Source organism: Colius striatus, chromosome 12 (genome assembly GCF_028858725.1).
Source record: "Colius striatus isolate bColStr4 chromosome 12, bColStr4.1.hap1, whole genome shotgun sequence".
NCBI lineage: Eukaryota > Metazoa > Chordata > Aves > Coliiformes > Coliidae > Colius > Colius striatus.
The window spans coordinates 23897970-23923924 of NC_084770.1; the positions used below are offsets into that span (position 1 = coordinate 23897970).

Consider the following 25955-nt stretch of genomic DNA (forward strand, 5'->3'; position numbering starts at 1 on the left):
GAGTTAGACACATCTGAGGACAAGATACTGAAGCAGACATTTGCAGGCAACACGACAGGAGGCAGAGGCTGAGGTGACCCTGGGGCCTGGCCCGGATGGCCCAGGGCCCTTTGCTCTTGTGGGTGCTTCCCAGAGGTGAACTCCTGCTGTAGCACACCAAGATACTAACCTGCTCCAACACCCCCCCCAGCACACAGCCCAACAAAAGGAGAAAGTCTGTTGCAGGAGAAGCAACTCTTCCATTTCTGGCTGACTGGTTACCTGCCTCCATTTTATTAGGGGAAAAAAGGGCTCCTGAGTTTAGTTACACTGCAACAACAGCTACAGCCAAAAAAAACTTCAACAAACTGTAGTTTAATTTCAGAAAAATGTGTTAAAATATATATCTCTTTACACATCCATTGGACAGACTGTGTTAGTTTACACAAAGGAGGGTCTCTCTGGAAACTGCATTTATGAAATGTACATTTTTAATTTAAATACTCGGTATACACTGCACTGAATCTGCATGTTGCATTTATTAAATACATTAAAATCTGCAATGTAACAAAACGTCTTCTGCATACGAAATTCAAAACACCATTTTAAATGAACAAAAGATGGCTCACTTCATTTATTTTTCTTTTTCAACACCTAGTGCATAGCACACTAGCTCAGCTCCACCAACACCAGCTGTTCTTTCTTTTTTATTTAACATTGTTCACAGACTATTACATATTACAATAAGAGTGCTGGATAAAAACATGAGGTACGAAAGTGGTTCAAAGATTATAGGTCATGCAGATCATGCTAGACAGCAAAGAAAGTTGTGAATGAGAAAACACTAAATAAAAATACATGAAGAATGTGCATTATAGAATAAAAAAAAAAAAACCCCAACAACTCAATTACACAGCTTTGCTTCTTTGGTTACAAAGTAGGTTGAACAATTTCACAGCTTTTTATTCCCACCCAACAAAAAAGATGATACGAAATGTCAAAAAGCAGAGGAATCATGGCAATTTCTCTCTATCAGAAAGTAGAAACAGAAATGAGCAAAGTTTTCTTCATCAAAATAGCCCATCAATTATTTATTATATCACAATAACTGGTGACTACCTGTACAGATGCACTATGGTCTTCATACTTACACTCTATACAAAATTTACATTCGAGCTGGATCTTTACTACCGTAAATAAATACCAAAGGTAACTTGCCATTAGTGTTAGAAATATGCCAGGATTCTTTTGTTCAATTATTGCCTAAACATTCCACCTACTGAACGCGATCCCATCTATCGTTGTACTGATACACACATTTATTAAAAAAACTTTAAAAAAGTCGTGTGACATTGTTCATGTACATTATGAAAATAGCAGCCCTGTAATAAATAAAACAAATACATGGAACTAATGGAGGCAAACGTTACTTATATCGAAAGAACAGTGGCTCTCAAGATGAATTGTTACTTCTTACCAGACAGCAAGGCTCAAAGCAATCCACGGGAAATGGAAACCTTGGAGAGCCACCCAAGCTCTGGCAGATCTCCCTCCTGCACACCCAGCAAAGGCTTCTCTGCACTCACACCCCCTCCTGCCGCTCCCCCACGCACCGACGGCTAACGGACACCAACTGCACTTCATGACGCACCCGTGGGGACAGCTCTCGTAGAATGATTGTCTAATACTGAAAAGGCCAAACACACAACAGAAGCATGGCTACTCGCTCTCATATAAAGTAGAAAGAAAATCAGTGGCACACAAGGACAGACTGCTCTCGGGCTTTTCTCTCGGAGGAGGCAAGGAAGCGTTACACTGAGGAGACATTCGGCTGCTGTGGAGGTTGCGTTGGCTGCGGAGGCTGTGCTATCACTGCTTGCGCTTGTGAAGTGCTACTGGGGTTGGCCTGTTGGGTGGAGAGTTGGGATAACTGATCACTGTTTGAAAGAGATTTTAACAGTGCGTTTTCTCGTTCAAGTAAAGAGTTTCTTTCAACTAATTCTTTTATTTGTTCCTTCAGGACTTCTACTTCTTCTCTTACTGCATACATCAAATGGCTTTTTACTAGATCCTGTCAAGAACAAAGTTAACAGTTAGACCAAGTGAAGGAATAGTTTCATTCCACCCCAACCCCAGGGCTTACTATTTTACTGCTTTCACTAAGCGGTAAGCCTGGAAAACTAAAGCAATGTATGAATAAATGGACCTTCAAAAGCAAACAACCTAGCCCTTTTCTTCACTGTGAAGTGGCCATCACATCAAAAGCTTTGTTTCCAGCATTAAGTTCTCATCACCTCAGTTACACTGAACTCCGAGGACTAGAGTGATGTTCCAGCTACTCAGCAAGCATCAGCTCTGAAGCTTTGACCCTGAGGAGGAGTCTGCGTTACATGATTCCAAACACCCAGACATACAAGAAGGAAGAAAGGAGGCCTTTAAATGGGCAGAAGTAGAGACCAAACAGACCTAACATGAGCTGAACGAAATGCCAAGGAGGGCAGTGAGTGGTAGTCTGAGTGACAATTAAGAAAAACTAGTGATGAATTTCACAAGAGACTTAGATGTGCCACTTATTTTCGCACCCTTTTAAGTTCAACCAGCCTGTTCACAGAAATTCATAGGAAAGCTAACTTCAGAACACTTCAGGGCCCTCAGTGAAGGCAGCCATGGCTCGAGGGCATCCCATGGCTGATACTGAAGCAGCCTTTTTTTCAAATGATGGTCTCAGTCTGATCCAGCTGAAGGGATGTTACAGACTCACCGAAAGACAATGTGGCTGGAAATTGATGCTCAATGATAAGCCACTAATCCTATAGAAGTAACTGAAGTTTTTACTTACCATTGCCTGTTCTATTTTGTTGTCAATAGCAACAACACTTGCACCAGATGCGCTGCAAATATAAAGGAGAAAACTTCGTGAGTGTTACTGTATCATTCAGTTAAAGCTGCTGCACACACACTGGCACCTGCAGGGCTCCTAGAACTTGCTGTCACTGGATTCAGTGTCCAGTAATGGGGGCATCCCTTCCCCAAACTGCCCACCATGGCTAAGAGACACTGCTCTGTCAGTTTATAATTCCTCAGGCTATGCTTATGACACCCAGAAAAAATGCATTAGAATAAACAGTAAATTAACTGATTTGATTCCTTTAATTACTTTTTAGTTTCCTTCACTGGGGAAAACAGGGATTCAGGGGTATTCATGGGGTCCTCACCTTGTTTCTGCTAAATTGCTTTTATAAAGCATTGAAGAAAAAAACCCTGTTACAGTATTTGTTCTCTGGCTTTACCTGAAGGCTACTGACCAGTGTCAAAGTTCCTGGATCAGCACCATTTACAGCTTTGCAACCAAGCAGCAGGAGTCCCCGGAAGAGCAAGATGTGACCAGAGCCCCAAGCCCCACAGCTGCACTGCCTGCGTTTCCACCAACTCTCACTGATGGTATCCAACATCTCAGAAACGCACTGCAGCTGCCTGGCTACAGTCAGGGCCAGTCTTGTTCCAGAGACTGCCACTGCAGCACAGCCTAACAGAACATCCCAGTCACCACTGTAACAACTCGTATCTACCGTGCAAAACAAGGTGTTAAACTGCATCTTTACAGCCTGGGTTACAGCAAAGCAGGCCGTAGTACTTTTGGCCTGTTCTCAAGTCACAACACAGGAACACAAGTCAGTCGCTCACTTGCCTCTCTGGAGTTGGAATTCTGAGGGGCTGGGGATGCCCCTGCTGTCTCACAGGCTCTGACCCCTCTGCCTGGAGAAGGATCCTAGGAGGCCAAGCAGACATGCCACAGAGCCACCTCCAGCGGAGCAGCAGCCCAGCAGCCGCAGAACGTCCCCCACATCTGCCCTCCCACCTTACATATCACCGCTCCGGTTTTACTCCACAGCTGCGCATTTGATGCAAGACATCAGCTCTTGGACTGTCCACCAGCCACACCAGTGATAGCTGCTGATAGCAGCTTCGGTGGCTGGGGAAGCACTATCAGCAGCACACAGCTACCTTTAAAAAGAGTTACCATGGGGAAAATGCAAGGCCTGTGGTGATGCCTGGAAATGCGCTTCTCTGAAAACACACAGCACTCGCTCAACGACACCAGCTCTTAAGGAAAAGCAATTTAAGTCTGTTTAACGTTAGTATTGGCGGCATGCTCACCAGTATTAGTTACATACACGAAACAAAGCTCAACTATTGAAAAAAATATGACACTATTTAGAGAAATCCATTTCAACAAGAACTGTCAGTCCCTAGCACCAGGCTTTTACAAGCAGAAGGAATCAGCTTTTCAGACTGAGGGAATAACACCCTCTACATCTAAACTGAACAAAGCTTGTAACCTAAACCCAAAATGCTGAACACTCACTTCACAAGAAAATTGTTCCAGTGTCTTACTATCTTCTAAGCCTCTTTCAAGCCATACCTGTGGTAAACCTCCTCTAATAGTAGTATTTATAATCACAAGGTTAAGTATTCCTTTCCATCTTGCATTATTGTGCTCTGGAACTGTCTGTCAAAACGTCCATGTTCAAGAGTCATTGAAATCCCGAAGACACTTTCATGTCACAGAACCACAGAATGGTTTGGATAGGTAGGGATCTTAACCATCACCTAGTCCAGCCCCCATGCCAGGGGCAGAGACTCCTACTAGTGCAGGTTGCTCAAATGTCCCTGCCACAGCCTTTCACAAACACCACTCCAGAAGTCTGGTGAAGCAGCTCCAAACACATCTAAACAAAAGGAGCAAAATTAAAGCAATCAGCACACTTTGTAGTGGGATCTGCTTCCACACCTTTACACCATAATTATATACCTTCTGCCAATACTTTTTAGTTACATTTGAGATTGGGACTCTTATTTTATTCCTGTTTCAGCTATTTTGCAGTGTGATTACTTAAAAACTAAAGTCCACTGCACTGCTCAAAGTTAGGGCATTCCATCAGCTACACAAAGACTCTCAGGTGGAAGACAAGTTAGTCTTCCCCTTGATCACCTGAAACACTCCTGCCTGCACGGCGTGCTGCAGAGGCACCCTTGTGATCCAAATTCTTGCCTGCCCTTTAAACAAGTGCAGTGTTCACAGTGCAGGTCTAAGAACTCTTCATTACTCTGAATGCAGCCAGAGAAAGTATCACTTTCCCACCTTATTTTATACTTAAAGTGGTACTAACAGAAAGTGCTGAAAGTCAGTAGTTTATACACTTCTGTTACTTCTCTCCAGAGCAGTTTGCACTACTATTGAGGAATGGAGCCAGGACTCCAGACCTGCTCTCTGCACAAATCTAGGTATCCATCCTGCTCGTCTCCAGCAGGCAGAGCCCATGGCCACACAGAGCACTGCCACCCACCTCAGGAGAGGTTCCATGCCGACACAGTAGCCTTTCCCTTGGTCAGGCAGCTTTAGTCTGATCAAGATCTCAGTTCACTTTCTAAGAGCTAGCACAATTCCCATAGGATTCTGTTATTACAGTGTTCCCCACAACAAATAGCTCCTGTGAGGCATTCAAGAGCAGAGCACTCTAGTGACAGCTGTTCTTACAGTGCAGTGTCCAAATATGCTGCCAAACCTTATTTTTCCTCAAATGCTTGGCTGTTGCTATCAAAGCTCTGTTTGCATAAAAGCATTTTATCCCATGGCTGCAGAATTAAGTTTATAGATACAATCGGTCCTTATGAAAGGGCCAGGAAAAACACATCTGTTAAAAACTCTTTTTGGATGTCCCATGTTTGAGTGCCCCATATATCCGGTGACTCAACTTGCAAACTCTTGAGCTAGAAGTGGAAAGACATCATTTAGCGCTAATACAAAAGGACCAGTTACTATGCCATGCTTTTAGACAAAGCTGATTGCTCCAGGAACTTCAGGTGTCTGACGGTTATTGTTGAAACTGTAAAACATCAATAAAAGTCCACGTCAGGTAACATAGGGCAGATGAAAGGATGCATAAGGCATACAACAATATCCTAACCATATGACAAGGTATTACTGGAAAGATGTTTCAGTCTCATCAACAAGCTGTTGTTAAAAAAGGTGTTTGGCAGCCCTGTTGGCACAACACAAGCTAGTGTATAGCTTCACTGAAAAGAGAGATTATATAATGATCAAACAAATGTTCTTTGTTAGGCATAACTCTGCAGTTCAAGCCTGCTTACTACAGGCTGTTCCAAATCCTTAACTTTCAGCATCACCTTACATTCACCAGCTGCAACATCTGTTTCAATGGTGAATTCAAAAAGCATCACTGTACTCAACATGGTGTCTTCACCATTAAATGTCTTTAGATATAACTGCCATACTTGTAAGGGACACATTCTGGACTTCAAAGTTCACTTCAAATTTGAGGTGGAAAGACTGTGAATCAAACTCCAAAATAAAAACCCATTTGCAACTTCATTGTATGCTTTAAAACTGGGAATACAGTGCTTCCCTTCTAGATTCCAGTCCCCAGTAACGTGCATTTTATGTCAACACTGGATAAATTAGGAACGAGAGTTATAAAGAGCCCTACTTCAGCACTGTGGAGTACTAGCCTAGGTAACAGTGTTTCACATTTAAACATGACTAGGCATCCTACTGACTAGATGACCAAAACTCATTTTGAAGCTTCATATTTTTCAGTCAGTAAAAGCCACATGCAGCTGTATTACTGATTATCTGCATCCTACTTTCCCCAGCAATTTCTTAGCAGCAAGGCTTCCCCCAAAAGACTGTCAGAATGCATGAGTTTTCTTGCTTTTCCATGCTCTTGATAGTTCCTCTAAAGTTTAGTATCAAGAGTTATTGTACCATTCACCTCATGCTTTTAGATACATAAACCCTATCACTTAACACTGCTAATTCTGCAAGAGTGAAAAAATGCCTGCAGAACAGGCTGAAAAAGTGTATAGCAATGGGAAAGAAAGAGTCCTGACAGCAAAGCCCTCTAAGACGCCTCTACCTTTAAAGCACTAGATCTGCTCTGCTTGAGGTTAAAGTGGAAAAGATGTTACATGCTGCAGTCTCAGGCAGGCATCCTTGAACCAACTGATCTCCCTTTTAAATCAAGTTATCAAGCAACCTTTCTGGAAGGAACAAATGTTCCCACATTTGTTTTGAGCCAAACATCCTTCCCTGTGTGTGAAGACAGTCATGTTGCCCACCATGTCAATGAGAACCAAGCATCAAGAACAAACTTGTTAATCACAACACTGACAGGATCAGCGTGTTACACGAAACATCAGCCTCATCCTAAAACTTTTAAATTTCACATGGAGTTTCAGACTCTTAACTTCACATCAGAAATGTTTCACCCCTAAAAGAACCTCTAGATAAAGCTACAGTCAAAAAAGTGACATGCATAACTCTTGACTTTCTCCTCTCCAGGAGAAGCATCTCATTTAACAGAAAGGCAGGGAATGAGGAAATGGAAGTTTGGTAAGATCCATCACACAAGGAGATGTTGTCTAATTCATCCCATTTACCAGCAACACTTACAATGCATTTATCTGGGTGACAGCATGCAGGGAAAATCCACATTTTTAATTAATTTATACTGTGAAGGTTTAAGGTGTCACAAACTCAACATAAACCCTACTGCTTTAAATGTAAATTTACCAACAGTGGCTCTTTAGCGAAATCAGCACTGTTACCATACAAAGGCAACACATGCATGGAAGAGCAGGCACCCAGACCTCTGGAATACCCAAGAGACCATTATTCTCCTTTGTCCTCATCTCTGTAACCCTGCCAGTTGAAAAGACCCAAGACACTTGTGTCCTTAGCAACACCTGTGTTAACACTATGCAGAAACCTGTTTGCAGGCTTCCTGAAAAACACACCAGCAACAACTAGGTTCTTGCTATTATTTACTGGTTTGAATGTTACCAGCACTCTGCCCAGCCATGGTGTGTTAGAGAAAAACAAACAAGTCCCTGCTTCAACGGAGCAATTTAGCAAACTTTTACTGGTTAGCTTTGCTGACTTCATGTGGTCCCAAGAGATAGCTGCTCATAGGAGAATAATCTGTACCTGTTAGAAAAAATATTGAATTTACACAGCAAGATTTCCTATTACGTTTACACTAAAGTCTCCTAACTCGAGCTCCTGAGGTTCACAAACTACTTCTGAAGGAGCTGCAAAGCAAAGTCTACTGCTACCAGGCCAAAGATCCGTATGTTTTGCGGTGTTCTAGCCCCCACATTTTGGGATGGGGGAACCCTGGGATTCTGCAGGAATTGGATGAGCTTATTTTCACATCAGAGACTTCTCTTTCACAAACCAGAGATCACAAAAAAAAAGGTCCCCAGACCACCTTACTCTTATCAAACTACTCCAGTGTGCCAACAGATCCCCTCCAGCCTGCCTCAGAGGCCATCCTGCCACGGCAAAGTGCAGGTGCCAGGGTGCTGCCAGGATGCCCAACGTTGCCAAGCCGAGCTTCTGCCCTGCGCCACGCTCCCTGAGCTGCCCAGGCTGGCTGTGCCCCGGCTGGCTGCATCTGGGAACCTCCCTCCGCGTGCTTTCTTCAGAAGCTTACTGTTGAAAGCTTTTCTGGTTCAGTCACATAAGGCAAAACTACATAAGTTGATCTAAAAAAAAAAGGTCTCCTAACTGAGGTATAAACGCAAAGCCTACTACGTCCTGTCAAACACTTTGGAATTTGAACAGATTACACACTGACAACTTGAATCCATTCTGATTAATTTGATTCTGGTTTTTTTCCAATTGCTTGTATTTACCACAAAGTGTTCAAAGATGCAAGATTAAAGGAAGCCATTTTCACTCTTCTACCTGAATTCAAGACTTTTCTACATCCAACACTTCCAGTACTTGCATCAGACACTGTACTTAAACCTTAGATTTGTGAAGCCTCAATCTTAATCAGTAATTATTTGATTTTAGGGTGTTTTTTTCATCAGATTTCCCCAATTGAGACACAAAAACAGAGAAAGAGAAAAAGGTTAGACCTTAAAGTGAACTCTTAGTCTACACAACAAATCTGTAGTCAGAGCCCTCAAGTTTGTTTCAGCTAAATAATTAAGTCCTTGGAAAATAAATACCAACTGTGTCCCATAAATACAGGAAAGTGGCATCATCCAGAGCTTAAAAACGTAAATTAGTCCAAGTCTCTGCTAGAAAAGGAAGACATGCTTTTGAAACTTAGCCTAATGCTAATGCTTCCACTATGGAGTAAATCAGAAGAGCTGGATGCATTAGCATTACTTTTAACCATCTGTACTGTACAGCATACAAATGGTTGCCAAGCAAACTTTAAAGGATTCGGTTAAGCTTTGCAAGTTGAAAAGTCAGAATCAGTACAGTGATGAAATAGTTATCAATACTTCTAAACAAAATTTATGCACTACAGAGCTTGTTAAGCAGAAGTATGTGACAAGCCAGAGCATCACAAGGCATGAAGTCACATAATCGCTAGGACTTCAACTTAATGCTGACAAAAAAATCCATTCCAAATCATTGAAGTGCAGGAAAGAAACAGTTTGCAGCTACTGATGAATTAATGATGCATTGCTGACAAGTCATATCCGCTACAGATATGACTTTGCTGCACTTCATTGCAGGTTCTTGCCATGAGTTCAATGCTAACTTGGAAGGTTTACTTTGTCCTCATATCTTGTCATGGTTCACGTATAATCCCCATCTAGCTTTACTTAAGCAAAACAAGAGCAAGCCAGAAAGCTTCCTTTCCTGGTTTTGAAACCAAGAGATTTCAACTTTGCCACCAAAATTGTGTTTAAAAACATCATTTTCACAACTCATTTTCTAATACAGGACTCAAAAGCCACAATGTCAAAAAATTACCATTTTTGGAAAAGGAAGCTGCAAATATTTTAGTGAAGGTAGAGAAGTAGCTGACTAGCATTAAACTCTTTCAGTTGACACGATATGTATGGCACATGCACAAGGGAAGAAGGAAGAACACAGAAGTCATTTCATTTTTAAGACATATTTAGCTTTTAGTTCCAGTACAAACACTTCACTTCCATGTCTGCTTTCAGACCTTCAGGCTGCAGAAGCTCTAACCACAAGCAGCAGTTCTGCACAAAACAAAATGCCGAGAAACTTGCGTAGAGCGAAGCTGTTCATGCATACCTCAGCACGTATGCATTCCAGACTTAAGCATTCATACCTATCCCAGAAGGTCTTTGACTCGCGTAACTTGTTGAAATGGAACGCTTGGTAGAACGCAGTTGACGGATTCCTATGAGATCCAAGAATCAAATACACACATTGAAAACCGGTACGTGACAAAAATACTAGCTCTAATTTAACCTGCATCACAAAGTAAATTAGCTGTCCAGACAAGGTTACATTCATGTCAGAAAGTTTAGAGAATGTCTAGAGGACAGTTTAATGGCTATGCTATTTGAAGTTGCTACTATAAAAAGATGACTGTAAAGCCACTAATGAAATGTGTCATGCTGATGATCCTCTATAGGTAAGCTGTATACCACTAGTGCTACACAATACCTAAATTCAAAGGATACCTGTCACATTTTTCATATTTTAAAGTATCTCTGCAAGCAGTATCCCCTATTGCTATTCTAATTAGCACCCCAGTTCATACTGAAAACACAAGAGTTCTCCAGGCAGACCTAAAAGTCAGAGCTAAACACGTCACATTCAAGCTGTGACTGATAAGCTGAAACTGAAAACCACCTCAAGTTGAAACTAAAGAGTGGAATCTAACACATCTCTATAACTTTGTAAGTGGTTGTCAGTCATCCTCACGCTTGACCATCTCTATGTTCAATAGGGGAATTGTTGTGCAGAGACGTTTCACCAAGGAGCACATCAGAGTGCTCTAATACCACCCCAGGTCTTGAGCCTTCAACAAAGGCCCCAGTAACCTTCCTACAAACTGGACTCTACAGCACAAATTCTGTCACAGCCTGACCCACCTTGTTCAGCATGTATTTGTCCACAGATAGTAACTATACATGAGTGTTATTTAACAATCTTAACTCTGAGGTCTCCTCTGAACACTTGCTTACAAGATATGGGATGAAGCCCAAAGTTCAAATTCCTTTCAAAGCTGGTTTTAAAGTTAAAAGTTGGCACCAACTTTAGAAGCATCAGTGGCCATTCCTTTCCTTTGTCAAGAACACTTACTGAAACAACTGTCAAGCTAAGTACAATTATTGTCTACAATTTCAACTACACTCCCAGAATTGGAAACGTAACAAAACACTGTCTGAAGTAACTTGATTCCCACGGCAGGTGCATACCAAAAACCTCACAAAGATAACAATATTTTTGCATCAGCAATGATCAGAAATCACTTGTTTGAAGTGTTTGCCATCCCTCCACCTTCACCATTCTATCCTTCAAAGAAGGATTTCCATGGGAGTCTGGAATTTGGCTTGAAAGTTGCTTGATCAATCTGATATCATGCTCTTATGTTGGTACTACTTATGTATTACTGGGAAGTACTGTACACTTGAGTGCATACAATACCACTAATTATACGAAGATCAACACAATAGCTAAAGGATATTGGTGTTATATGGGGACTTAACATACAGAAAGCAATTGCATCTACCGATCAAGAGATAACTTTTTACTGAAGGGAGGGATGGGGTCCAAGCTCCTCTTTCTACTTCAGTTGCCTGTGAGGACTATGTAAAGAATCTCTTCCTCAGAAAGTGGCTTGAACAGAAAGTCACTCAACTTCCAAGATAAATTTACTTGAATAATGTAAAACCCTGTTGCTATTGTCAGGTTGTGCTTTATAACCACACAGCATGTATTCCATATGATCTATTTTTATAGGGATTTCCTATATGCTACAGCCTCTTGTACTACTCAAACAATTATCTGGAAAGGTATGAAAGTTTTCCTCATTTTTCTCATTTGTACCCTATGTTGTTGAAATTACTTTTGCATTACTTCAGACAATTAAAGGCACATTTTCTAATCTGTAGCTGTATTTTAGCAAGACATTAACTGTGGGAGTATGTGTGCTACCTAAACAGGAAAAGCAAATCCACAGCACTACCATGAATGATGCTTAATGTGCAGGTCTGAACTAAAACAACTGAGTTTCACACTGTTGACACATCTATTTTTAACCACAACAGTAGAAGGTTAGAGAACACTAAAAACTCCTTTCAGTTTGCAGAAACAATTGAGAACACAGTTTACAGAGTAGTGTAATGTAGCCTGCTGCAGCTGTGTCACAGCTGAAATACCAGGAGTCCTTCTGACAATGCCCTGACCGAATGCAGGGACAGCCTGGACCAGAGAAGCAGATTCCCCAGGTCCTCTCCTTGACAGACAGCTGGGTCTGAGAGGTCAAAACTCAGTCCCCGCGGTTGTCAGATTGATGCTGTGGAGCCAAGAGCCAGCCAGAAAGAGGACATCCCTGACACTGAACCACAGAATGAGAACCCACTCCCTTTTCCACACGAGGTACATCAAGCACTTCTCTCAATATCTGGTGAAAGAGAACAGGTAATCCCGAGGATAGAAAGGCTTGATACCAGTCCCAGAGGCTGTAACAGACAAGTACCTTAGGGTGTTTAAACATTCAAACTGTTCTCCATTGGTAAAAATTGTCTCTGTGTCTCTCGAAAGTCCTATAACTCATACCCATTTTATTTCCTTTAATAGCTCAGCAAACATTTTATGCCTTTTAACAAGTTTTCATCCAACAGAAACTTTGTATAATATATATAATATATTATATTATTATATAATATATTTGAATATATATATATATTCATTTATTCAGTTCTCTGAAGATATGAAACTTGAAGTTGTCCCTTCAAAACAGAAGTCTAAACCACAACCAAAGTCTCACTTCATATCCTCTCACTGCCATTAATCAGGACAAGCATATTCCAAACACAAACTTTACTCTAGAGAGCTCTGCTTTGCTAGAAACCATGTCTGTGAAAGCTGGAAAGTTTTCATGTATACAGATAAACGTCTTTTAGTTTCAATAATGATACTGGCTTTGGGAGTGCTGGTTATCAGCTCCAGTATACAGAGCCTGCTGAACAGATGCCTTTTTTCCAGCTACTACCTTTGAAGGAAGAACAGTAACATCATTGTTAATGACAGACCTGAAGCTATGTTTCAAACTACTGACCAACATCAGTAATTAAGGGCAACAAGGGGAGGAACACAGGAAGAATACCACACATCCCCTCCCCTCAAAGTGGCAAAATCAAAAACTCACGCTAGATCACCACAGACAGTTCTCTTTCTCTCTCTTTCCCTGACACTGACTTATTTTCACTAACTTTGAGAACAGGAATGATCTAGAAGATTGAAAAGGCATAAGCACCTATCTTTGAAAAACACGAAAACAAGTCAGACAACCTAGGCTCAGTACCTCAGAGGAAAAAAATTCAAAGCATAGCAGAACTACGTATTTATGATTACCTAGACAGCAGCAAGTAAACAGATGGCCTTTTCAGAAGCCCATGTGAGAAAAAAAACTCCTTCTGAAAAAAATTAACAAGCCTATACAGAAAAGTCACAGAAGATGTGGCCATGTTATAATATTACTAGAGCTATTAATGCCATCTTGCATGACAGTTTAGTAAGATCACAGCTTATGAATCGAAGAGGAATGGGGTGAAAGAACATCCAAGTGTACTACACTGTCATTAGCAAGGCGGTGCCAGCAGCACCAGCACTCAGTTTCCGCTGCTCCCACAGAATCATTTCAGCTGGAAAAGACCTTTAAGACCATCAAATCTTAACAAACTTGTGCTACTTGTCTCATCAAGTCCAAACTTGTTTTCAAACCAACTACATACTCAATCCCAACACTTTCTGAAACAAAGTCACATTTATGTCACTTAGGATGAACTAAAGAAACACACAACAACTAGAATAAAAGAGAAGTGTGACATCAGCAGGTCCATTTCAACCAGCTGCGTGTCAGACTCCTGACGTTTGGAGTCTAAGGAACAGAAGCCCATCAGAGGCACTTCACTGACTGCTTTCTTGCTCTGTTGAGATGCTATAGCATCAGCTTTCCCCTGCTCTGGGGGCTTGGCGCTCTGAAAAAAATACTGGCACCAATTTTCAGCCCCTACAAGTGCTAAAGAATAAAAACCTGGTAATGAGAATACAGGATGGACACAGCAGGTTAGATCAGCACTACTAATGGTTAGACTGGAGGGCTGCTGTGGATAATCCCAGTGTTCAGTGAGTCAAGCGTTCCAGCCCACCCTGAAGGAAGAGCAGCCACTGGGATCACCACGTGCCCTCACCAGAGGACAAGCACCATCCTCTGCTGCACAGGAGAGATGCCAACAATTTCTTCTCTTGTCCTAGCACTGGAAAGTTGTAGAACATACTTTTACACTTGACCCACCACTGCATTTTTAAAGATGACAAAGCCTTTAACCATCTCATACCAAATCACAGCAGATGCACCACACCATTCCACAACTTTACTGAGCTGACAGACCCGAGGTGATGCTGATTTGAGAGACAAATGGTGATTCAGCTTCACTTCTACACTTCATCATCATCTGATAAAATAGCAGCAAGTTCTCTTTTTCTTGTTCTCAGCCAAGCAATTTGATTACTGACTACTGACTATGAAAACCTGGTCTAACAAAAACCTAGCAGCATTTTGGTGCAGTATTAAATTCAAACTCACTTAACAGGTTCCCATAATTTAGCATGAACAAGTCTTCAGCAAATACAAAGTTCCTAGGTATAAAATCAGGATAGCTTCTTCTAGACATACTCCAGAGAAGAGCTATTACAAAACATTCTTAGGCACACGTGTTTCACAAAAATTTGCTTACAGAAGCTAACCAGCCTTGACATTTCAGGTGGAGCTGCACCTAGTTATTCACTTAAGCCTACCAAGTAGACTTGCTAGACTAGCAATGTTAAGCCTTCTCTGATTAACATAATTTCCCAGTTTCTGCCTTTCAAATCTCTCAGACACTACATCAGTAGAACACAGCAACATGAAAAGTCAGATGTTTCCCCTGATTTTGTTACACTGTTTGAAAGCCTGAGTCCAAGTTGTAAACCTCTACTAATTTCAACAGCTACAACCCAAAACTTAAGGACATAATTCTCTTGTTCCCCAAAAATTGCTCCTCAGACCTCAGGAGTTCTGTATAGCAAATAATCCTGCAACCGTAACAGCTTTAAGGTTGTTCAGGACTCACTGATGATCTTTCCCTTCCTCTACATCCCATCTTCCCACTTTCCAAAGCCAGACTCGGAATGCTCTTAGTTCACTCCCGACTAGTACTTCTGTTCCAGTCAGGTAACCAAAACTCTTGTGCTCCTCCTCCCTGTAGACAGCATCGGCATCAACATGCTTATTAAAACACTGCATCCTAATAAAGCAAGGCTGGCATGGTTGTCAGGCAGGCTGATTTTTAATTACATACTCTTACAGACTGTAAGGACTAGTCTGAGCAACTCTGTTCTTACACTTGCTATATGCTTCGATTTGAGATTTCTCATACTAATGACTTGTCTTCTCACTGGGTAAAGGTAACCATCAGTTCTTCAGGGAGGATACAAGTCAGTATAGTTCACAGGATGCATGGCTTAGCTTCAAGGAAAGAGCCCACACAGGAGATCACATCTTCAAAGAGAAACAACTATAGATTCAAAGTTTATAAACTTAATAGCAATGCAGAAAGTCTTTGCTTGACCCAGTCAGGGATTCTTGCCACTATTAAGAAGCCTTCAAGAGAAGCTACAGAAAGGGTCATCCATGTTCAGACTGAGACAAGCTGAAGAAAGTAACTTTAAGGGTCTCAACAAGCACCTTGAACTTCATCTTAGTCAGGCTGGAGTCATTCAGTATCTCTTGTAATTTGTCAGTTAATATCCCTGTGCCATATTATTCCTTTGCAAATTATGCCACTCGAGAGAGTTAGCTTGGAATACATTTAAAAAGCAGGCCCCAATATGCTGGATGAAAGGAGGTAGTTAAAAACAACATAAGTTCTGTATTTCTGAATGAAAAAGATCTACATTTGCTAGTATTGCATTATACATAGAAAAATCTGGAATAGATGTCAAAACTCTTAAAAATATTGACTTTTCCATAACTTGGCTGGTAAAGAAAAAGGCATTTATTAACATGTTTGAACATGTTACTGTAGAGTATTAGGCTCCTACTGCCTGCTCTGACCACAAAGCTAGATTTCCTCAAACCTACTGATGAAAGGGAAAGCTGCTTGTGACTATTAGTGGAAGTGGCCTTGCACAGTGCAACAGCTAGCTTCAGCATTCATCTTCAAAGAAAACAGCCCAAAAAGGAAATGTTGTTTTCTCCACTAAGCTGCAGTATAGCAGTTTCAGATATTTCAGTTATCTATAAGAATGGTTCCTTTGTTTTTGACAACATATTTCAGTGTCTGTAGGAAAAAGTGGAGAAAACAGATTCAAGTAGACTCTGACAAATCTCACCTGTCTTAACTCAGATGACATTGGTCAAGAAAGCATCTATTAGCTAATATTTTAAACTAAATACTTAGTTTTTAAAAAAAGACCTTGAGTCTAGACAATGTAGGTCATGGTTTATTAGGGACTATATCACAAACACATTTGCCTGCCTTTCCACGCCATTTGGAAGTTCTTTATAATCCCTGAAGTTTCATTCCAGTCTGCACTCTGATGAAGTCCTAACTACAGAACTGTCAGTGTGAGATCTTACCCCTTGTGTAGGGTTGGTCATGGTATTTATGGTTCTTGTCTCCTACAAGGAATACTGTTTGGTGGGTACATTCTCAGGACCCACCTCCTACATCTCTACAAAAACAGCTGAAATAATTTGACCAATAAGCAAGTAGTTTTTCATGTTCATTTTTGATCACCTCATCCTCCAACACACCAGAGAAGTTAAATTTGTTCTAGACAGATACAAAATCCTCAGATACTTCACTGAAATCCATATCCCATTTCTTACCCATTCTAAAGTTCTCCATTGCCCCCTCACATGCATACCACACATCCTCTCCCAGAAATGAAAAGGTCAGGACTGTGCCCTTGCTGCCAAGAAGAGTGGCATCCTCAGGTGCATTAGGTAAAACATGGCCAGCAGGCTGAGGGAGGGGATCGGCACTGGTGAGGCTGCAGCTGGAGGACTGTATCCAGTGCTGGGCTCTCCAATACAGACAGGGACATACTGGAGAGAATCCAATCAAGGGCCACAAGGATGATGAAGGTTCAAGAAAACAGCTCTCCTATGAGGAAAGGCTGAGAGAGCTGGGACTGTACAGCCTGGCATGAGAAGGCTCATCAATGTATACAAGCACCTGAAGGGAGGGTGCATAGAGCACAGAGCCAGGCTTTCTGGTGTGCCTAGTGGCAGGACCAGAGGCCATGGGCACAAACAGGGGGGTTCCCTCTGAACATCAGGGGACATTCTGTCACTCAGAGTGACTGAGCACTGGCACAGGCTGCCCAGGGAAGTGGTGGAGTCTCCATCCTTGGAGGCATTCAGAAGCCATCTGGACACGGTCCTGGGCAACCAGCTCTGGGTGACTGCTTGAGCAGGGGGTTGGAGATGACAACCCACAGAGGCCCCATCCAACCTCAAACAGTCGGTGATTCTGGGATCGGTTTCCGCTAGTGACAATGATCTCTATTTCAGTTGGTAATCCTTCATGAGTACTCAACAAACATGCCAGTTGTCATTGTGACAGACAGCTGACACCTCTCTATGGTACTAATTAATAATTCTACCTTCTCTCTGCACTGTTAAAAGCAACCAAACAAGCTGTGATGATACAAATGTGTTACTCTCAGCTTCAAAGGGAAAATATATATAGAAAACCTCTTGGAAGAATTTTCAAGTTGAGGAATACAGATACAACTTCACATTGCATTTCAAGTGACCTTCTATGTCTGGAGAACCTTCTCAGAAGACAGTAGCTTTACCAGTTACTATAAATACTCCTATCCTTGCACTTTGTCAAATATAGGACTAAAAGCAGGCACCTGTGGCTGGCAATCTAGATTTATCTACCAGAACTAAACGAGTTGTACTTCAGCAGGAGGAGTCTCACAGAAGTTTCTTACAGAGTTTTTGCCAACACACAGAAAGCACAAACAAGGTTTGCATTTTCCACTAGCAAGAGAAGCTGCTAATCATCAGCTTTAAAACTGAAACAATGATATATAGCCTCAACAGGTCAATATTTAAACATCCATTACGGTAACAGGAAACATCTCCTTTTTACTACAGTGACATCTGAAGTAATAAAAGCTTATCAAGACCTCCTGTAAAAACGCATAAATCGAAAGAAGTTTCGGCTCTTCAGCAGTTTGATAGTTTGGTAGCCCTGACAACTCAAAAAACCCTATGTGTCTGAATACTGAACCTTTAACAAGTTTCCAGAAGCTTCCATGAAGCATGTGCTGTTATTTCTGCCATACAAGACAGCATTCAGAAGTATGCTGACTACAGAACACTTGCACTCTTCCATAGGGGAGCAGAAAAAAAATTAACCCACAGCAGCTAAGCAAAACACTTTGGAGAATGAGGTACAGAGAACCATTTGTGTCAGAGCTGGTGAACTAGAGTCCTTAAAACACATTGAACTGCTTTGCTTTGGGATTTTTTTTTCAGGTATTTCTCCCTCTTTTCTCCTCTTAACAACTATCTCAGCTGAAACACTTACAGGCTCGTTAGTTTTAAGAATGTAGCGATTCCTCCTTAACAAAGGCATCTGAATGTTTGAACTGGAAAACAGTGCTGTCAAATGAGCAAACGTATTTTTCTGTTTAGATACCATGCAATACAAAAACTGAACGGACAGCAGGATAAGTTTTCCATAACCTAGGAAGCTACCTTATGTAATCTTTGCTGTGGAAAGCACAGCTAGAAGTGAACACAACTAACTTGCAGGGTTTTTTTGCACCAAACATCATTTGATATCACCAACTGTAAGGTTCACCTCAGAAGCCCTATCTCAACTTTTTTCAAATGCTGCATCTCTGGCCATTGAACTGAAAGCACTCATGACTCTGAAGCATGTCTGTCTGTTTCACCTGCTTCTATAAACACTTGTAAACATAACCCTTCAGGAGGGGAGCTGAAAATATTCAAGACTGCAGCTGAGCTCAAATCTCCACAAAGTTTAAGAACAAAATGAATTAAGAGCTAGTATCCAACAATAATGCAATTCAAGTATTGCTTACTGGTACATATTTGCAGAATACTTTTTGTCTTATCAAAGTTCCATTCAGGCCCATGCCTAGTTTTGTCTTTATGTTATGAACACGGTCTCAAGAGCTCAGTTTTATCAACATTTAGTACACTATACAAATTCAGGATTTAGCTGTGATATACGCTGTGAAGAAGTCTGCACAATCAGGTTTTCAACAGTTTAGCTGCTGCAGTTGACAGCTCACAATTGCAGCCATTCATTAGCGTCTCTGGAATACAGCCTGTACAGTTCAAGCTGGTCAGCTATCTCTGGAAAATGATCTATAATCTGCTCCTTTTCCAACATGCCTATTAATATTTTGCCCGAAAAGTCTGTCAGAGATGTAGGAGGTTTGAACAAGCTTTCTCAGTAACATTCTTTTAACAGAGGCAATGTATTACTTCTCTCCCAAGAGCCAAAATAAGTTACTAGGCCAGCTGGACTATTATGCTTGTCAACTACGAGTTTGTGTATAGAGGAGCATAAAGGTGAGTAGAAAAACTGATCCTGAAATTCTCTGAGCTACTCTAACCACCCTCAACCCAACAGCATCAGTACTGCTGCTTTGTTTGCCCAATAAAGTCACAGCAATTTTAAGATCCAGTTCTACTTGTGCTTTTGTAGTATGTCAGGCTCCAAATTCACAGCAGACTGCAATATTCACGTCTGCCTCAGTAAGAGCACTATTTCCTCCATCCTTGAATACTGCTGCAGTTTATTCTACTTGTAGCCATCTTTATAGAGGAAAAGAAAACAAAACTACATTATGCTGTAAATCTTTCACAACTTCCACAGAAGATTTCTCTTTTTAAGACCTTAGCAACTTAGAAAAAAGAAACAGCTATGCTTTTTAAAGGAAGGTGTGACATGCCAAAGGTTGCGAGGGTTTGGGGTTGTTTTTTTTAAGTGTTGGGTTTGAGTTTTTGTAATTCTTTTGGACCACCTACCTGTCCCCTCTTCCTCAATTGATTCCTCATTACTCATCAACAGCTTTGTATAGACTACTGTAAAAGCATACTGGGCTGTTAGAACAGGACATTAAAGGTATTCAAGTCACATCTTGCAAGTCAGTTAGCTCTACATTTCCAGATACGTAACTCTAACTATATATTTGGCTATACAACCTTACACCTCCACCTCCATCTTATATATAGTCTGATGTGAAGTCAGACACAGTAAGATAGGAATGACACAGAACTATTTTTTAGGATGGACATGGACTAGCCTTTTACATCAGACTTGTCTGTATCATAGTGTACTTCTCACATTTTTGAAGAATTCCCATGCTAAACTATTTTACCTTTAAAAGAGTTCCTCTTCACATTTAGAATGGTGAATGACTTACTAGATAAATCCAGGATATTTAGAGCTATATAGTATTCTCGGATGAATCACTGTTTTACAAGATGACTACAGGAGAATGAACCACACAAATATGTCAAACTTCCAGTATGTACAAATATTTAAACATAATTGAAGGTGTCAGAAGAAATGAAGATACCTGCCTACACACTGACAACCCCTTCCCCCTTCCTGGGTATGAGAAACAAGGCAGCAAAAGAGAAAAATGCTTTCCACAGATTTCTTGCTCTTATAATCACAAAGTAAACTCAAGACAAAACCAAGTGTTAACTTCCTGAACCTGCAGGCAGCCTGAAACAGTGACTCATGATGTGTGACCTCCCTTTGTGCCCTATTAGTTTCATCAGATTGTCAACCCTCAGCCTATTAATGACACTTGAAGGTCTTCATTAACTATTTCACCACTGACTGCTGCAGATGAAGCAGCTGGGCAGAAGCCCATGGGAGTGGTGGCACAATTCAAACATCTGGAAAAAGGAAAAAAAGCAGGAGCCAGGAGAGAACAGCAGACAAGCAGAAGACAGATTCATATTAAAGCTTTCTTAGTGAGTAGAGGCAAGCAAATAAAAACAAAGTGACAAAACACCCTTAACAGGCTGCTAGGTTTTTGTTTTCTCCTTTCTCTGTCTGAAATCAGCAGAAGTCACACTGCTCTTTGAAAAGAGCAAAGAATAAACAGATCTACTACTTCTGTACCTATCTCCTACTTGGTCTGAGGTCTAGGCCTTATTTAAAGTAAGCTTTTACTGCATATCACATTCATGACTGAAGAAAGCCACCCCCAGCTGGAATGAGGCTCTCATATACCATATAGCTCCTTGCTTAGTGTACCACTTCAGTAAGACAAGGTTTTATCACCCAGCACAGAAACGGACAACTGAAGCACTTATTTCTTTTCAGATAACCACAAGTTAGTTTCTCTACTGAACATCATCATGTGGCACGTAAAGAAAAAAGAACTCTTCCTCTAGAGTCCATTCCTCACTCATCACTCTCATAGCCAAGTTTCTGAATAGGTTTATTTAGAGAGAAACGTGTGAAGCAATGCTGCAAGGTGGCTCAAACACAAAACTATGACAGCAACTTCTAAAATCACTCTTGGGGTACAGAGGACCAAGAACTGTCTCCCCAGTGTACAACACAAAGCTGGCAGCCTACAGGTTTGAGTAAGTAGGACAAGTTTTTCCTTATCATTAAAATGATTCACTTGTCACAGATAATATTGCCTGTTACTATGATTTATATAAATATTAAGTATTAGAAGCTATGCAAAAGAATGCAAAATACATTCCTTTCTAACTCCTTAATCATCAGAATGATTAAACATGAGACAAATCATCTTCCGATAATATACTGAGCTATGCAAAAAACCTACCAGCCTGAAATCTAACCTTATTTGCACAAAGAGGAGTTTGTCAGCTGTGTCAGCAAGCCTCTTAAGGTAGGCACAACTGCTACAAAATTTTAACTGCTTAACTTTTTCTTTTAAGGTCTTTACCACTTTAATCAGAAATAGTGCAACTCTCCAGAACGCATCTTCGGCTTGCATCAAGGCATTAGCAGTTACTACCCCAAGCAGCATCAGTCCAAGCTCCAGCAAGCACCAGGTCTGCATTACTGCACATTTAACCCTCCAAATACTCATTTGCCTCTGAGTTACCTACATCCTAAGACAAATAAGCACAGCTGCTTTACCAAAAGGCACTTCAAGCAACACTGACCCTTCTATTAAGTCTGGTACTCTCCCAAGGCAAGGGAAGACTTACAGGATAATTGGGCACATGAGACCTTTCCATAATGGTGTTACTCCTATTTTAAAAAATACATATAACCCACATGTATTTCCTTCCTTCAAGCTGCAGTAATCCCAACAGTAAACACTAAAGACCTTAATTCAGTGCCCAAACACTACTTTCCATTAATGTCTTCCCTCAAAGTGATCAACCAAGAACAGCTTTAGCCACCACACTACCTTTCAGAGCAGCAAGATAAATCTACAGGAATAAGAGTCACATACATGCTTCTTTTCAGGCCCTCTGATGAGTCTGCTCATGCTACACACTTCTGTTACAACTAATAGTTCCAAATTACTCCCCTATCAAGAAAGTCCATTGTAAGATTGTACTTTTCACCATGTCTACATCTTCCCCAAGCTATCAGCATCTGGGTTTTCTTCAATTCTTAGGATCATTATCTGCAGAGCTTTCACTGTGTAAGGACATGCAAACTCACATCCAGACACAAGCACTTTCCTTACTCATACTATAAAGTGCAAACTCAACAGCAGGATAAAAAAATCAAGAGTCTGTGTTAGAAGGCTTGAAGATTTCCAAGACACCTCACCTGATGGCCCTCAGATAGCACTATACTTCTATTTTTAGCAACGGTCCAATATAGTAGTGTTGAGAAACCCATTTTAACCTGGCTGTCACTTTAGTGTCTTATGATACGTTCAGGGGAAAGGAGAGAACCTTGCATGCTAAGCAACCGGGTGCACAACAGTTCTGTGTCTTTGATTTGGAAGAGGTCATATTATTTGAGCATTAAGGAGCTTTCAGGCTATTTTCTGCCCTGTTTTGTGAAAAAAAGAATCACACTCACAACCCCAGTAGAATGAGTACAGCTCATTACTTGCCTAAACAGTTTGCTAAACTTTGTACTCTTAAAAAAAGAGGCCCACAAATTTCAGTATGGCTTTCTGAAAGTATAAATCTGCAAACACTTGACAGTAACTTGAAAGTGGATTTTTTTTTTCCCCCCTTAAGAAAAAGGTTTTTTGTGGGATTATAAAATAATTCATACCTGTCTTCATCACCATCAACAGGAATAGAGATGCCAAACACAGAGCTGGCAAGGCTATTCATAGGAGTACTTGCAGGTAACTGAAGAGGATTTGCTAGAGTGTCTGGAATGGGAGGCTTCACAAGAGGTTTATTTTCAGCTATAAGAGAAAGTGGTGGCTGAGGTAGGGGTTCCGATTTTCTTCTCGTATCATCAATCTGGCCTAAGGATTGAGCTTGAGTCTGAAACTGTCCGAGGTTTGACTGTGGCAGATTTGCAGGTACGTTAGGTGTGCCTTGCATTAACGAGTGCCCAACATGCTGTGGCTGGACAACTCCGGTACTTCTGCTGACAGAAGTGTGGCTAGTCAGCTGGGACTGGACTAGCGTAACAGGGACATTTGGCATAGTAACAGAAGCGGTGGTAGACACACTAGGCACACTTGTACCGGGCACAACCGCAGGCACGTTCTGAACTCCAGAGACCACAGCGTGGGGAGCACCAGGCATTCCGGACACTTGACTGCTTCCACCCATTTGATGCTGAGTCACAGATTTCTGTTGCACAACCCCTGTATGTCCAATGCCTTGCTGTACCACACCTCCTGGTTGAGGAACAGCAGTCTGACTAGCCTGTGTCTGGCTGCTCGGCATCAGTCCTGATCCCTGTCCGACCGCTTCGCCGGGCTGTGCCGACACCCCCATCGCCGGCGCTCCCACAGGTGAGGGATTCTGGCCCGTCACCTGCCCCACAGGAAGGCTGGAAGCCACAGTACTTGGAACAGAGCCCGTAGTAGTCTGTTGAAGAGCTCCTTGAGACTGCATAATTGTCATGTGCTGCATGTATTCGGTCTGACCAGAAGGTTGCGTCGGCAGTAGATGCACTGGTGGAATCTGGGACTGAGAATAAACAAATTGTTGAGGCTGAGTCACTGGTATGTTTGCCTGCTGCACCTGCTGTTGTGCCACAGGAATGCTTGGCTGACCTACTGTCACATTTGGAGGTGCCATGCCTTTCCCGTTGGGTCCAGCCTGTGCAACACCCTGTGTATTTACCTGTGGCTGCGACTGCTGTGGCACCATCATTTGCTGATTTGCTGCAGAAGCCCCAGAAAACATAGGCTGAGCAGTACTTTGAGGCATGGCCCCACCTATGGGTTGTTGTGGCTGCTGTTGTTGCCCAATGACAAAATTAGGTTGCTGTAGAGAGGACTGGTTCATTTTCTCTGTCTGGAGTAGCTGTGATACAGCAGTAAGGGAACTGTCAGCGATAGAATCAGGGCCATGGGCTGATGCTGGTACAGTTGAGACCACGATGGAACCTCCTGTGGCACCAAGGCCACTGTCCCTCTCTTGAGCAGCCTGTTCAAAGGTGCTGCTGTGTCTAATGCAATCTCCAGTCCTGCCCAGGACACCACTGCCATCAGAGTCCCGGTCATAATACTCCATACACGTCCATCGTCCTCGCCTGTAGGGCTCCCCCGTACCATGGTCCAGCTTGATCACCCTGAAGCGTGAGCTGCATGCAGCAGCCACTGTCTGAGACATCACCCCAGGAGCAGCAGATGCAGAAGGTCCTGTGGAGGGCAAGGCAGTCTGAGCACTGCCACCTCCTGCCACAGCAGTGCCGAGAGCAGCAGCCGGTAGAGGCACAGCAGAGCTCTTGGGCACAGCCCCCCCATTGGGGGCCACGGCTGGCGGAGCCCCAGCTACTCCTCCAGCAGCTACAGCCAGCTGCCCATCCAAAACGAGGTTGGGAGAGACACTGCCAGGAGTTTCAGCCTCGCCCACGTTGTTGAGAGTCTCCTCAGAGGAGCTCCGCTCACAGACATCCTCGGGGCCGTAGTCGGTGGCACGGGAAACATCAAAGATTTCAGAAGACACATCCTCGGTGCGGGACTCATCCGGGTCATCCAGGCTCTCGGTGTCCTCGGTGATGCTGCTGGCCACCTGCGCCGTGGTCACGCTGGTGATCTGGAAGCAGCTCTTCTTCTTGGCCGGCATCTTGGACATGTTTCCTCAGCGGGGAGGGGCTCCGCCAGCCGCGGCGATGCGAGCGTGGCGCCGGGGCGGGCTGTCACGGCGTGCCGGCCGGGCCCCCGGCGCTACCGCACATCCTCCGGCTGCTTCCTGCGGCGGCGGGCGGGCCGCGGAGCTACCGCTGGCGGGCAGCGGGCCGCGCGGGGGGCGGCGGGGCTCCTCCTCTTCCTCCCCGTCCGCAGCCCTCCTCCCGCGGCCGGGACGCGGGCCTCGTCCTCCTCCCCGCCGCGGCCCCCGCTCCGAGCGCGGCGGGACCGGCCGAGCGCCTTCGCGGCTTCCTGCCGGCCTCGGCGCGGCGCGGGCCCCGGGCGGGCGCTGAAGCGGACCCGCGGCCCGCCCCGCGCGAGGGGCCCCGCGGCGGCCGGGCGAGGCCCAGGCGGCCCCGCGTCCCCCCCACCCCCACCCCCCGCCGCCCTGTCTCCGCGCTCTACCTGGAGACCAGCGCCAGGCGCATCCTGCTCGGAACCAGCCCGCGGGCGAGCCCCCACGGGCAACTGCCGCCCCGGGGCGGAGGGCCGGCGCGCGGCGGCGAGGAGGCGGGAGCGGCGAGGACGCGGCCCTGCGGCGGGCGGGCGCGGGCGGCCCCGCTGCGCTGCGGCGGCGGCCCCGGGAGCGCGGGCTCCGACTGCGGCGCCCCTCGCC

At 43.2% G+C, this 25955-nt stretch overlaps 1 protein-coding gene across 3 annotated transcripts; it reads right to left on the bottom strand.

The window, feature by feature from the left end:
- Positions 1 to 338: 338 nt before the first annotated feature.
- TSC22D2 (TSC22 domain family member 2) lies at positions 339 to 25613 on the bottom strand. Of its 3 annotated transcripts, none has more exons than XM_062005457.1 (4): positions 23296 to 25613; positions 10107 to 10178; positions 2819 to 2870; positions 339 to 2050 (listed from the first exon to the last, which is right to left on the bottom strand). In XM_062005457.1, exons 1-4 carry the CDS (start codon positions 25284 to 25286, stop codon positions 1790 to 1792), a joined length of 2376 nt encoding a protein of 791 aa, XP_061861441.1. In that variant the 5' UTR covers positions 25287 to 25613; the 3' UTR covers positions 339 to 1789. The 3 variants fall into 3 exon arrangements, with proteins under 3 accessions (XP_061861441.1, XP_061861442.1, XP_061861443.1); XM_062005459.1 differs by having other exon boundaries at positions 1962 to 2050; positions 10070 to 10178; XM_062005458.1 differs by lacking the exon at positions 10107 to 10178 and having other exon boundaries at positions 23296 to 25612.
- Between the last annotated feature and the right edge of the window lie 342 nt (positions 25614 to 25955).